This window comes from Anopheles moucheti, chromosome 2 (assembly GCF_943734755.1).
Source record: "Anopheles moucheti chromosome 2, idAnoMoucSN_F20_07, whole genome shotgun sequence".
Taxonomy (NCBI): Eukaryota; Metazoa; Arthropoda; class Insecta; order Diptera; family Culicidae; genus Anopheles; species Anopheles moucheti.
Window position 1 is genome coordinate 43,844,571 of NC_069140.1, and position 13,066 is coordinate 43,857,636.

At 40.1% G+C, this 13,066-nt stretch overlaps 6 protein-coding genes across 7 annotated transcripts; 3 read left to right on the forward strand and 3 right to left on the reverse strand.

Moving 5' to 3' along the window:
- Nucleotides 1–2,756: 2,756 nt before the first annotated feature.
- Nucleotides 2,757–3,859, forward strand: LOC128309365 (S-adenosylmethionine mitochondrial carrier protein homolog). Its single transcript, XM_053045732.1, has 2 exons — nucleotides 2,757–2,976; nucleotides 3,059–3,859. Exons 1-2 carry the CDS (start codon nucleotides 2,908–2,910, stop codon nucleotides 3,854–3,856), a joined length of 867 nt encoding a protein of 288 aa, XP_052901692.1. The 5' UTR covers nucleotides 2,757–2,907; the 3' UTR covers nucleotides 3,857–3,859.
- A 260-nt stretch (nucleotides 3,860–4,119) lies between these two features.
- On the reverse strand, nucleotides 4,120–5,068 carry LOC128309366 (uncharacterized). The gene is made up of 2 exons (XM_053045734.1): nucleotides 4,594–5,068; nucleotides 4,120–4,526 (listed from the first exon to the last, which is right to left on the reverse strand). The coding sequence occupies exons 1-2, from the start codon at nucleotides 4,759–4,761 to the stop codon at nucleotides 4,299–4,301; spliced, it is 396 nt and encodes a 131-aa protein (XP_052901694.1). The 5' UTR covers nucleotides 4,762–5,068; the 3' UTR covers nucleotides 4,120–4,298.
- A 207-nt stretch (nucleotides 5,069–5,275) lies between these two features.
- Nucleotides 5,276–6,196, reverse strand: LOC128309367 (single-pass membrane and coiled-coil domain-containing protein 4 homolog). Its single transcript, XM_053045735.1, has 2 exons — nucleotides 6,051–6,196; nucleotides 5,276–5,847 (listed from the first exon to the last, which is right to left on the reverse strand). The coding sequence occupies exon 2, from the start codon at nucleotides 5,785–5,787 to the stop codon at nucleotides 5,605–5,607; it is 183 nt and encodes a 60-aa protein (XP_052901695.1). The 5' UTR covers nucleotides 5,788–5,847; nucleotides 6,051–6,196; the 3' UTR covers nucleotides 5,276–5,604.
- Nucleotides 6,197–6,526: 330 nt separating this feature from the next.
- On the reverse strand, nucleotides 6,527–7,179 carry LOC128299309 (mitochondrial import inner membrane translocase subunit TIM14). 2 transcript variants are annotated; one of them, XM_053035228.1, is made up of 3 exons: nucleotides 7,095–7,179; nucleotides 6,791–7,030; nucleotides 6,527–6,716 (listed from the first exon to the last, which is right to left on the reverse strand). In XM_053035228.1, the coding sequence occupies exons 1-3, from the start codon at nucleotides 7,095–7,097 to the stop codon at nucleotides 6,603–6,605; spliced, it is 357 nt and encodes a 118-aa protein (XP_052891188.1). In that variant the 5' UTR covers nucleotides 7,098–7,179; the 3' UTR covers nucleotides 6,527–6,602. The 2 variants fall into 2 exon arrangements, with proteins under 2 accessions (XP_052891188.1, XP_052891189.1); XM_053035229.1 differs by having other exon boundaries at nucleotides 7,090–7,140.
- Nucleotides 7,180–7,275: 96 nt separating this feature from the next.
- Nucleotides 7,276–8,622, forward strand: LOC128299308 (40S ribosomal protein S3a). The gene is made up of 3 exons (XM_053035226.1): nucleotides 7,276–7,654; nucleotides 7,809–8,118; nucleotides 8,243–8,622. The coding sequence occupies exons 1-3, from the start codon at nucleotides 7,314–7,316 to the stop codon at nucleotides 8,399–8,401; spliced, it is 810 nt and encodes a 269-aa protein (XP_052891186.1). The 5' UTR covers nucleotides 7,276–7,313; the 3' UTR covers nucleotides 8,402–8,622.
- LOC128309796 (uncharacterized) lies at nucleotides 8,444–12,245 on the forward strand. Its single transcript, XM_053046274.1, has 7 exons — nucleotides 8,444–8,476; nucleotides 8,781–8,853; nucleotides 10,295–10,344; nucleotides 10,554–10,603; nucleotides 11,064–11,114; nucleotides 11,503–11,568; nucleotides 11,839–12,245. Exons 1-7 carry the CDS (start codon nucleotides 8,444–8,446, stop codon nucleotides 11,840–11,842), a joined length of 327 nt encoding a protein of 108 aa, XP_052902234.1. The 3' UTR covers nucleotides 11,843–12,245.
- Nucleotides 12,246–13,066: the final 821 nt, after the last annotated feature.

The following is a 13,066-nucleotide window of genomic DNA, read 5'->3' on the forward strand; positions in this document are numbered from 1 at the left end:
ACAACTCCCCGAAACAAAAGTATATGTATGCGCGTGAGTGTTGGGTGCAGCTCATAAGTGCATTCTTTCCACTGCAGATCGTTTAATGCATTTGTTGCCCACTTTGCCAGCAGAAGAAACCGTTTACGAACCGTTTAAATTGGCTCTTCGAGCAACGGTTGTTCTTCGGATCCCAAACGAGGGGAATTTCCCATCATTTGGCCCGATCACACACGATCACACACTCGATGGTAGAACCACTCATGTATTGATGGACAGTAGAACCCTACTGGCCAGGCCAGGCACCAAAACAACAACCGACAGTGCTGCTGTGTGTAAGGTGGTCCTTACAATCTGGAGGGCAGGATAAATAAAAGTGTGAACAACCAAGGGCATGCATTGCACGAAACGAAGAGTTATCAATCGTTTTGGGCTTTGGATCGAAAGGAGTTTCGTGATGTGGGTGTGTTTACCCATTACAGTACGGCTGCTAACGATCATATGACAGGTACACAATGGGGACGAGATCAGTACCTTGACTTTAAAGAGGCCCTGTTGTTGTTCGGATCAGGTGGTGGTTTGGTGTTTAGTTTTTATTGCACACCTAAGTTTCTCTGCTCGCTGTACCAACTGATTTATCGTTCTATTAATCAAAAAGGAGACTTTTCACTCCTTCGTGACCCGAAATTGAATGATGCACTGCGTTGATGCAGCGATTGTTTGGCAGCATTTTTTTAAAGGTAAATTCAAAAATAGTAGACGACAAAGCCCACGGGTACGCAGAACACGCTGATGAAAGTATAGTTCTCAGCAGATGGCGTAGCTTTATTCCACTGAATACGGACTGTGGATATTTGGAATGACTTCAATTCAAGCATACGAACGTGTTAAATAGATAAAAGCGTAATTATCCCTGCGTCTGATGGGTTCTTCTATAATCTACCCGCCAGAGATAAAGTGTGCCCCGGGTGTGTCTGTGGAGCATGACGCATAATTCAAACAAACATCACTCGCTACCTACCACTCACCAGCAGCATCCAGCAAAAGTGGGTGTGGATGTAAACGAAGGGATCAAAATAGAACTAAAAAAATTAAAGGTAGTCTGGACAAGCATGCGCATGTATAACCAATGATCCGTATGTTTTCGGACACTAATGCGTTTTTTTTTTGCATCTTGTGTGCATCTTTCGCACCGAATGTCCCGGTTAACGTGTCGTCCTGGTTTACTCCTTCGTTTCCCAGTTAAACTCTGAATGGAGCAGCACCATCACATAATGATCTGAGACAGAAAGATGGTCTCCGAATTGTATTCCGTTGGTTCATGTTCGATCTTGTCCAGCTCAAAGGTATTTATTAATTGTGCCTGTAACCACGGGTACATCCTGAGGAAGGCAGAAAAATGAAGTCAAAACAAAAAGAATTCAATGTGCTTCTCATGCGATATTTGTTTTGCCTAGGTTAGCAATATGTTTCGTCTCGCTTTACCCCGTCAGGATGTGATGAAATACCTGGTAAGTTGGTTTAAAACATCCCTACGAACGATGCAGCATCATTAGTCGCCGTGGAGCAGTCGTACCGAACGATCTTCCAGATCTTCAGGAAGCCAGAAAGGAAAGTTATTAAAAGTCCCACAAAGCTGCAAGCGAAGTTGTGCTGCATTAAAATGGCTGATCTGTCCAACTTCCAACGTTCCTCTCCGCTCCGGACACCGATTCGTGGAGGCAAACTTGTACCAAAGAAGCAACACAAGCAAAAGCAGCTGACATCCGACGTACCACCGTTGGCCAGGCACCTCATACGATCACTCAACAACGACAGACGGAACACCTCGCCATTGGTAGCACGCATCACTATTGGACAAACGGTACGGCGTGATTCCTGCCTGCTAGAACAATCGTGCCTTAATCAGTTCGACGACAGCTTTGTACTCGAGATCGACGGTTCACAGCCACTTACACCACGCAAATCACCTCACCTGTTGCGCCGTGGATCTTTCACTAGGTTGGGCAAAACTAATCGCCAACAGGCCAGTAAGGCGGCGGGTCTGTCTAGCATTATTACTGGTGGCATTGCATCGTCGCGCAAAAAGTTCGTTGGCGTGCGTAAACGCGTAATGAGGCTTATACCACGGCGCACCACATCACCAGGTTACAGCAAATTGTGAGTTGTGCGTGGAAACCTCGTAGAAGGGGCTACCGTTGAAGCTGAGCTATGTACAGCGTCTTCTAGAGGGAGGATTATTTATTTCGATAAGAACGAGTTTGATGTGGTGATGATAGTAAGACTAGGTGATGGTGATAGTAAGTGGTGATAAAAGTTACTACACAGGTTGCTGTAAAAGCACTTGAAATAAGGATACCTAAATGTGTAAATCAATGCAATAAATAGAATAAAAAATATTCACAACAAATGTAAGGGTAGAGTAAAATGAAAGCCACGTAAGGAAATCGGTCATCTTGTTTTCTTTTGTGTATAAGTCGTGTTCATTGAAAAATATAACTAATTAGCCTTGGAATAATCGTGTACTTGAATTAAAATTTTATTCGCAGTCGCAAACATTTTTGAATGATAAAGTGCCATCCAACATAAAAGTAACGACTGGTCGAACCGCACTGTTCAAATTTCAAGCTGTTTGCAATACCCATCGTTAGAGGACGTTCGAAGCGTTTTGACTTCGCCGAGGTTCATTCGAATGGTGTTCATTATTAATTTTTTGACATTTCTCTCCAAATGTAAATAAACATCACGAGCCCGGCATGGTTTAGTGAGCAATTTACAAGAAAACAATTAGCGACCGGTGTGTGGATCTTCGCTTTTCGGCAGAAAATAGTAACATTTTTGTATAGTAAACACTTTCACAGACTCGTTAAGTGCACGTAACAGATTCAGGGCCCGTATTTATCCCCGAAGCAACATCCGTGCGATCCGATGGAATTGGAAGAAGCAACAATCTCCGCACCGTTGGGTGCTAAAAACATTTACTGGTCATCATTGATAGTAATGTTCTTTCCGTCATAAATTTACATTCAGATATTGAACACAAAAGTTCACAAGCTCTTTGGTTCTTTACTTTCAACAGGCGGGTGGAGTGGCCGGACTAGTGGTGGATGTTGTACTGTTTCCTATCGATACGATTAAAACCCGTTTACAAAGTGAGCGTGGTTTTGTCGCTTCCGGTGGGTTTCGTGGTGTTTACAAGGGACTTGCACCGACCGCCGCTGGCAGTGCCCCAACGTCGGCACTGTTCTTTTGCACGTACGAAACTATGAAATCACATCTACGGCAGCACGCTGCACACGGCCAGCTTCCGTACGTGCATATGATGTCTGCTGCCGTCGCCGAAGTTGTGGCCTGTCTCATCCGTGTACCTATCGAAATTGTGAAACAACGCCGGCAAGCTCTGTTGAACAAAGGCAATGGATCGTCTCTGCAAATACTGTACAGTGCGCTCCGGAACGAAGGTATCCGGAAAGGTTTGTACCGTGGTTTCGGTACAACAGTAATGCGCGATGTGCCTTTTTCGCTGATACAGTTCCCGCTGTGGGAGTACTTCAAGCAGCACTGGACAGATGCAACTGGCACTGCGCTTACCCCCCTATCCGTAGCCATCTGCGGAGCAATATCCGGTGGGATTGCTGCCGGTCTTACAACACCACTGGATGTGGCAAAAACACGCATTATGCTAGCGGAACAATTCGAAAGTAACCGGATGGGTGGCATGGGTCGAATACTGCGCAACATATACAGAGAACGAGGGATTAGAGGCGTATTTGCTGGGTTTGTTCCTCGCGTAACGTGGATAACACTGGGAGGTGCCATATTTTTCGGAATGTACGACCTAACGTTACGCTTCTTGAACGAGAATGAAGGTAGGTGAAATCCTTTCACAAAGGTACGGATCAACCAAAGAATACTACACAGCAGCACTTAGTTAATTCAATAATGGATTGGTAGATATAATCGAACACCGTATATGAACAAATGCATCATAAGGTTATGAGACACAAAACTGATTGCTTCCCCAGTGCCTAACTGCGTATGAAATGTATCCCTTCCCTGCGATATCACAAACAAGATCAGACGGATATAACGTTTCGAATGCTGACCACCCTGCGCAGGACTATGTAGCATAATCGAATGATTTCCTAATCGTTCCAGTGAACTCGTGACCGATGGTCGACGACGAACCAACGCATTTTCTTTGGTGTTACAGTACATAGTTTTCTCTACTGCATAGAGTATCACAAACCTTCACTAGTATCTATTCTAACACTACAGAACTTGGGGAACTGAGCAAAGTGGGACACTGCTTAATTGTATTAAGCAAACAACTCGCGACTACCTGCGGATCGTGCTGTAGCGAACGGATTCGCACTGGAAGTATCTTCAATTGGAGCTTCGTCCAGGCGAAGTTTCCCGCCTTTCAGTAGGTGATCTGTTTCGCGTTCTTCGCGCTCATCATCTAGATCCGACGAATCGAAACTAAAGCTAGGAACGTAACTGTACTTGGACCGTATTTTATGGCGACGTCTTGCCATTAAATAGACCTAAGGATATAAACAAAGAATGCTAATTACCATTTGTAACCCAACCATCGCACGTGATAGTACTTACCACCACGGAAAGTAACATGACGGTTACCAAAACGGCCAAGGGAATGAACAGGAAGTACAAATTATCCGAACGGTCGTTATATCGTTTTGGAATATTGATACCTTCCGTAACTGGCACGGATGATTCTAGTGTGACACTGGGAACAGATTGATTAGCGGTGGAATCCATATTTTTTTTTGTTTTTTTTTACTACGCAAGGAACAATCACAGTTAACTACGATCAATGTTGCATATCTCCCGCTCGAAGATACCGTGCCTGCTTGATCTATGCGCACCCCACGTTGAACGGTGCGAATTCTCTAAACAAAGTGAGCTGTGTTTGTTTTGTGCTCTGTTGCCTTCTAATTCAATTAAGTGCGCGGTAAGGGTTCGCGTGGTGTTGTTGCTGCAGTTGCCGCGCTACCTGTGCTGGAGAAGAAGGGTGTGTGCTTTATGCACGGTAACGGGTTGTTTTTCTTTTTCAATCGCTTGCTTAATTGCATCTTATCGTAATGCAATGGAAAAGTGACATTTCTCTCCCGTCGTATGCGGTCTTGTGATAAGACAGTGACATTTGGCCAATGCGTGTTGAATCCCGGACACAGCGTTTCGCATTTCATTTCGCTTTCTGTTTGTTTTGTGGAGTGCGATAAAATAAACAAAAATGTGTTGCAGTTTGTTTTGCGTACAGAACGTGGCCGTTGCTGGGATTTCTTATCTCTGCTTTTATTCACTCACTTTTAAAATTTTCGGTTTGTTGCAGTTTCGGATTACACCACAAGGATAACAGACAAAATTTGGACAAATTTGGAGTGTAAATATAATCCGTCGCTATATTCACAAAACATTGTACATAGAATCATTTTGTGCGTATGATCAGAGGGCTGCGATTATCTGTTTTAAATATATTGCAACGTAAGTAGAACCTTCCACGCTGGGTTACACCATGGTCCGCATCCCGCCAAAAGTAATAAAAAAAACACACATACATATACGCAAGGAATTTCCTTGCCACAAATCTTCATCGCCTCACTAGAGCTCTTCGTATCGAGGACGAGTTTTTAGAAATACGTACACCACTATGCACAGAAAAATCACTCCTACCGTAGGCAATACTATTGTTTTCATCTGTTGCTGGATTTTCATATTTTCCTCCTTCCGCTCTTGGCGCTGTTTGCGCGTTTCTTTAGTTTGTCCTCCGCGTAATTTTCGCATTTTGTCCCCTTTTGGCTGTCGATGCGGAATCGTCTATCCAAGCACCAGTGGAATGTCCGTCTAAAATTACATAATCGAAGGACAATTGTTGTTCACTATCAAGATTGATAAGGAGAGGGGACAATGCATATTGGTCATGTTAGGGCATGCTTCCAGAAAGCAACCAAGAGTGCCACGCTGGAATCTTTTGAATGCCGGTACCGTTCGGTACGCCAGCTACAGGTGTGTGCATGTAGTACACTAAAAGAAACAAAGCTACTCACCGTACAGAGGAAATAATTCAGCTTTACAAGCGATTGGAAGAACAGTAAATGTATCACAGCTGTTGTTTTCGGCAGTTCTTTGCAATTATGATTGGGATAGACGGAGCTCCTTCTAGGCTAGCGGTTCTTGCTTGTGATGTGTTGTACTTCATCAGTCAGTTGAATGAAAACAAAATCAGAGAAGCTGTCAATCTCTTTTAGAACAATGAAGATTTAGGACAAATGTTGTTGTAAACTATTTGATGATGAAATTGTTTGTAATTTTTTGCTTTGTTGCAATAAATCCGCGTTTGTTGATAGCATTTGAAATATATAATATGATGTGAAATCTGGGTAACATTTGGCAATATCTGTGCCTTTCACACCGTAACAGCACACTTAATTTCATAGGCAGCATATCTTTCCAGATTCAACAGCACACAGATAACATTGAACAAGATTGAACAGATAAATAACATTCTTGATTCAAGTTTAAATATTACTACCCTTGTTATTTTATCGTAAAGCCTATCGTTTCTTTGTACACTTTCAACCACAGCTCAAAGCGATGTTTTACTTTGCATTATCGAGGAAATCCTTTGCCTCATTAATCTTTGCAGCCAAATACGGTGAACCACCGCGATCAGGATGATTAAGCAACATAATTTTCTTATGAGCATCCTTCACCTAGAACAACGTAGAAGAACCGATTCGATTACCCTCTTGTTCACGCCTTGAAACCAACCTGTTCGTATATCTACCTTTCCCTTCGATGCTGATGGGCTTACGCCGAGAATTAGGGAAGCTTCGCGTTTGTTCATTTTCTGTTCGAATCCTCCCCGATAATATTTCGAATTGGCCATCATTTCTGCATCGAATTTCGGAAGGTTTTTCAGTGCTTCTTGCATTTTCGTCGCAGCATTCGGCATTTGGCGCATGAGTGCTCTTCCGCCGTATCCAACCACAGCGAGGCCCAAACCGGCCAGAATAATCGAAGAAGTCTGTAGCAAAATAGCAGGTACCGTTAATGTATAAACTACCGCGCGAAAAAATACTCTACTTTACCATTTGTTTAGCTGGTTTCACAATCCGTTCTAGATTACGTGCTTTCCTGCAGAAAATAAACAATCATTCCTCAATGTGATGAAAGTGACAGCATCTAACCTGTCAAAGCGATAGCTGCCACAAAATGACAGTATTGTAAGTTTCAGTTCAGTGGCTGGCGGCTGTCACGAGCTGTCATCGAACAGCAACTTCCGTTCTTTTTGATCGTGAAGTGTAACCATGGCGGTCGGCAAAAATAAGGGTGTCTCTAAAGGAGGCAAGAAAGGTTCGAAAAAGAAGGTCGTGGATCCGTTCACGCGCAAGGACTGGTACGATGTGAAAGCCCCGAACATGTTCAAGAACCGCCAGGTCGGAAAAACCCTGGTGAACCGTACCCAGGGCACGCGCATCGCTTCCGACGGTCTGAAGGGCCGCGTGTTTGAGGTGTCGTTGGCCGACCTGCAGAACGAACCTGATGCGGAGAGATCTTTCCGCAAGTTCAAGCTGGTGGCCGAGAGCGTGAATGGCCGTGATGTTCTTACCAACTTCCACGGTATGGACCTGACGACCGACAAGCTGCGGTAAGTGCCGGAGTAATGTGCGTGCGTGTGTGTGTGTGCTTGTGAAGTTGCGGTCGTGCCGCGTCATATAGACAACAAATGCGGCTTTCACCGAACCGCGGAAGCGCATGTGTCTCGTATATCGCTAATTCTATTTTACTCCTTTGCTTCATAGATCCATGGTCAAGAAATGGCAAACCCTGATCGAGTGCTCGGTTGATGTGAAGACCACCGATGGCTTCGTACTGCGCGTGTTCTGCATCGGATTCACCATCAAGGACTCGATGTCGCAGCGCAAGACCTGCTACGCGCAACACTCGCAGATCAAGAACATCCGCGCTAAGATGACGGCCATCATCAAGCGTGAGATCACCAGCACGGATCTGAAGGGTGTGGTGGAAAAACTGCTGCCCGATTCGATTGCCAAGGATATCGAGAAGGCATGCCAGGTTGTGTACCCCCTGCACGATGTCTACATCCGTAAGGTAAGCATTGCTTTAAGCCGCAGTTTCGGTTGTGCAAGTGGCAGGAATTGGTTGCTGAAGCTTCCTGCAAGTGTGTGCTTTAACGTTCGTGTTACGAATTCTTCGCTTCCCGGTGTTGTTGTAGGTGAAGGTACTGAAGAAGCCACGTTTCGATCTGTCCAGTCTGATGGAACTGCACGGTGACGGTGGTGGTAAGGCTGCTGAAGTGTCGACCGGTGCGGCTTCCGGTGTCGTCGTTGACCGCCCAGAAGGTTACGAGCCACCAGTGCAGACATCTGTTTAAGTATCCGCGCGCGCGGTAGTTTAGGTGGAAGGGTCGTGAAAGATGTCAACTCACCATTCATCTGCTGGGTTTATGGTGTGGTTTGGCTTATACAAAAGTATAATTTCCAACAAGAATAGGGTTGCCGGCGTTTGGACAGGAAGCAACATGGAGACACACAACAATTAAGAGAGGAAACAAAAATACAACATTCGAGAGCGTTGTGTAAACAGGAGAGTTGTATCTTTATTGGTAGCTTTAGTTTGGTAGTCGGAAAGAAAACAGGTATCTGTTTCGTTTTAGGACATCCGGATATTATTTGCTGTGCGGTTTTCGGTATGTATCGTTTAATGGAATCCTAGGAATGAATGTAACATAATTGTTATCTTTTTTGATACAGATATCTACATTTGGACTTTACCACGGATCACTGGAGCAAAATGAAGACTCGTTTATTTATCTACCATTGGCGGGTGAGTTGAACACTGATTTCGTTTGGTTCTATTTTGGCTTCTGTACGATAGTTGCTTACTAATGATGAAGCGAATCATAAATGTTATTTCTCGTCTCTGAATTCATGTAATTATGAACGAAACAAATGAAAATGTCTGAAGTTTTTGAACCAAATACTCAAATATTATTTTGTCGCGATAAAAATTATAGTTATCTTATATATTTTTGTTTGATTTTGCAGGTTCCTCAAGATTGCCGCTTACAGTATACACAAATGTTCAGCAGTTCAGCAGTCTTTTTACATTATATAAAAAGGTAAATATGTGCTATATGTATGGCAATCCTTTTCATAATATATTCCACGTCTTGTGAAACATTCTATAAATACTAATTAGATTTTCTTTACATTTCAGATGAATCGACACAAAACGAAACAGCGAAAAAGGACTTCAATAAAAGGTAATGTAATGTAATGTGATAATACTTAAACGTTCACTCCTTTATTTCACTTTTATGATGATCCCACCCAGCTCTCTTGACACAAATGTGAAGAAAACTGGTTCCATAATTACCTACGCAATTTAAATTATTTTACTGAAATTAAAGTTTATAAAGTACCAACCCAGAAATTATATAAGAAATGTGTTTATTAATCTCCAATGTTGTTTCTCGTTTCACATAGATTCACCTGGTGGATTATTGCAAAAACATACACAACAAACAACAGCTAAGGTAAGAATTATCTCTATTTTAAACTATTAAAGCCATTTTTATGATGATTACACCCAGCTCTCTCCGAGACAAACGTGAAGTAAACTGGTTCCATAATTTCCTACGCAATTTAAATTATTTTACTGAAATTAAATTTTATAAAGTACCAACCCAGAAATTATATTAGAAATTGTTGATTAATTTCCAATGTTTTTTCTCGTTTCACATAGATTCGCCTGGTGGATTATTGCAAAAACATACACAACAAACAACAGCTAAGGTAAGAATAATCTCTATTTTAAACTATTAAAGCCATTTTTATGATGATTACACCCAGCTCTCTCCGATACAAACGTGAAGTAAACTGGTTCCATAATTACCTACGCAATTTAAATTATTTTACTGAAATTAAAGTTTATAAAGTACCAACCCAGAAATTATATTACAAATTGTTGATTAATTTCCAATGTTTTTTTCTCGTTTCACATAGATTCATCTGGTGGATTATTGCAAAAACATACACAACAAACAACAGCTAAGGTAAGAATAATCTCTATTTTAAACTATTAAAGCCATTTTTATGATGATTACACCCAGCTCTCTCCGATACAAACGTGAAGTAAACTGGTTCCATAATTTCCTACGCAATTTAAATTATTTTACTGAAATTAAAGTTTATAAAGTACCAACCCAGAAATTATATTACAAATTGTTGATTAATTTCCAATGTTTTTTTCTCGTTTCACATAGATTCACCTGGTGGATTATTGCAAAAACATACACAACAAACAACAGCTAAGGTAAGAATAATCTCTATTTTAAACTATTAAAGCCATTTTTATGATGATTACACCCAGCTCTCTCCGATACAAACGTGAAGTAAACTGGTTCCATAATTTCCTACGCAATTTAAATTATTTTACTGAAATTAAAGTTTATAAAGTACCAACTCAGAAATTATATTAGAAATTGTTAATTAATCTCCAATGTTTTTTCTCGTTTCACATAGATTCGCCAAGTGGATTATTGCAAAAACATACACGACAAACAACAGCTAAGGTAAGAATAATCTGTATTTTAAACTATTAAAGCCATTTTTATGATGATTACATCCAGCTCTCTCCGATACACACGTGAAGTAAACTGGTTCCATAATTACCTACGCAATTTAAATTATTTGACTGAAATTAAAGCTTAGAAATTACGAAGAAGCCAATTTGTTAAAAGTATTAATTTTTGTTTTCATTATCGTTTCTCAAAGGTTTACTGTTTCAATTTTTATAGAAGATGTACGACAAACATCTTCAAAGGTCAAAATAAGCTCCATTTTCTGCAAGTACGATATTTCAAAGTCATTTGTATGATTATCCGGCCCAGCTCTCTTGGCACAAATATGAAGAAAACTGGCTCCGCAATTTCCTACGTATTAAATTATCTTATTGAATAGAAAAATGAACAAGATATCGTTGTTCCTCGTTTAATATCGTTATACGTGTTTGTTTTCTCATCCTTTTCATAGGTTCGCAGCGTTGAAAATCAGAAAAATGCTACACAAAGAGTATTACAAAAGGTATGAATTAGCTATTTTGTCCATTGAAATATTCAAAAAAATAAGAGAAAAAATACAGATTTTATTAAAAACGTAAAGAATGATCGGATGTAGATAATCAAAAATCAAAGAAGAAAAACGGTTCTGTATATGACAATTTAAAATTACATGTATCGACAATAGGAAGATACAATTTATCAAAGACACATGATGAAACAGATGACGAGACTGAGGGTTAAGCTTCGAAATCACATCAGTCACACTGCTGCGTTCTGCGGCAGTTTGATGTAAAAGAAATTTAACTAAAGATGTCATAATGGCCCTGATGTATATTCTGATCTTGTGCAATCGATGAATTGTATGTACGAAGAAAATATAAAACTTTATTTTGTGTTACTTTATTCTACAGATACCATTTAAATGCAACCACTCCCAAAACATGTGTCTCGTTTAATGGATTTCGATTGCATCCCAGGTAAGCTCTATTGTAAATAAATTAGTTTAAAAGTAGAATCGGAATGATTTCCAAGCACATAATTTTGTGATGAAACAGATGACGAGACTGAGCGTTAAATTTCTATTCGGCGTCTACCACACTGCTGCGTTCTGCGGCAGTTTGATGTTAAAGAAATTCAACTAAAGATGTCATAATGGCCCTGATACATTTGTAAAAGCTGGTCATTGACGATTGCAGGTATCATTGAATAAAATAATAACTTACATTTCTTCAATGCTTTCTTTTCAGATAAGTTTATGTGATGCATCATAATGGATGATTCTTCTTATGGATTTATGGAAAGCGTACAGAAACAGGTAATAACAAAATTTAACTAAATTAGACATCTTCTTGCGCATACGTACACGTTCAACAATGTGTAGTAGTAAAAAAAAGTTTTGAAGCAACTGTCCTGTAACAAGCCGTGTATATTAACTCCCTAGTTTGTTTGTGCTAATTTAAGAATGCAACGATATTGTTATGCACGTGAAAATACGTTGCGTGATAAGTATGCGGCACATCAACGAAACGTTACACAGGGTTTAGGTGAAAAAAATGGTGCCATTCGTGATAGTCTTTGAAAGTAAATGTGTAGAAGTAGATGTATTATTGGTCAATGGTCAGTATTCAAAATGAAATTGTTTCTGAATACAATCGTTCTGTCTAAAAAAAAAGAAACATTTGCCCAAGTCACAAAAAATGAAAAAGTTTAAAAAGATTTACACATAAAATAAATATGTATATTCCAGTTTAACTTGTAAAGAATTCAGAAATGGCTTCAACTTTTTATTATTTTAATCTAAAAAATCCTATAACCCAACACAGTATTGCAGGATGTGCTGATTTAATTGGATTGTGATTACAATCACAGGGATTGCTTTACATATTGGATCAGAATTAATTTAGCTGCCTTGTTCCTAATAGTTAGTAGTTATCATATCGATCATAGATGTAATGGACATATCGGTTCTATTGAACTTCTTATGCCATTACAATGACTGTAAAATAAGCAAATAAATGCATATAATACGTTTCTCCCATGATGAAAAGCGATGTTTGCGTGTTTTTATCCTCATATATCACCGAACTATTAAAAAAAATCGATTACGATAGATTAAAATCAATATTGACCGCAGCAGCGTGTTTACTGTGCGAAACGTTGTTTAAATAACGAATGTACACATCCGGAGGTAATGATAAAACCGTTTTTATTTTCAATTTTATTACTAGCATTACGTACGTAGTTCTAAGCATTCTAATGTTCAGGATTTACTTAAACTTGTGTAAGGACAAGATTCCAGATAAATTGTACAATTAAAAAACACTCGCTGTATTGAAAATTATTGCTGCGACTGTAAACGTAGCAAACATATTGACCAACCGCATATGATACACCTTAAAACAAACAATGAGAAAATCTTCCAATCGCATTAAAAAATTATGATTTGTTGTCCTTTTACTACACCTTCGACTCGAC

Coding starts and splice junctions, on each gene's coding strand:
- LOC128299308 (XM_053035226.1), top strand. CDS start 7,314: ATGGCGGTCGGCAAAAATAAGGGTGTCTCTAAAGGAGGCAAGAAAGGT. Junction 7,655..7,808: donor CTGACGACCGACAAGCTGCG/GTAAGTGCCGGA, acceptor TTTGCTTCATAG/ATCCATGGTCAAGAAATGGC. Junction 8,119..8,242: donor ACGATGTCTACATCCGTAAG/GTAAGCATTGCT, acceptor GTGTTGTTGTAG/GTGAAGGTACTGAAGAAGCC.
- LOC128309365 (XM_053045732.1), top strand. CDS start 2,908: ATGGAATTGGAAGAAGCAACAATCTCCGCACCGTTGGGTGCTAAAAAC. Junction 2,977..3,058: donor TTTACTGGTCATCATTGATA/GTAATGTTCTTT, acceptor TACTTTCAACAG/GCGGGTGGAGTGGCCGGACT.
- LOC128309367 (XM_053045735.1), bottom strand. CDS start 5,787: ATGCGAAAATTACGCGGAGGACAAACTAAAGAAACGCGCAAACAGCGC.
- LOC128309796 (XM_053046274.1), top strand. CDS start 8,444: ATGTCAACTCACCATTCATCTGCTGGGTTTATG. Junction 8,477..8,780: donor ATTCATCTGCTGGGTTTATG/GTGTGGTTTGGC, acceptor TTTTTGATACAG/ATATCTACATTTGGACTTTA. Junction 8,854..10,294: donor TATTTATCTACCATTGGCGG/GTGAGTTGAACA, acceptor CGTTTCACATAG/ATTCACCTGGTGGATTATTG.
- LOC128299309 (XM_053035228.1), bottom strand. Junction 6,717..6,790: donor CATCAGCATCGAAGGGAAAG/GTAGATATACGA, acceptor ACGTTGTTCTAG/GTGAAGGATGCTCATAAGAA.
- LOC128309366 (XM_053045734.1), bottom strand. CDS start 4,761: ATGGATTCCACCGCTAATCAATCTGTTCCCAGTGTCACACTAGAATCA. Junction 4,527..4,593: donor TCATGTTACTTTCCGTGGTG/GTAAGTACTATC, acceptor TTATATCCTTAG/GTCTATTTAATGGCAAGACG.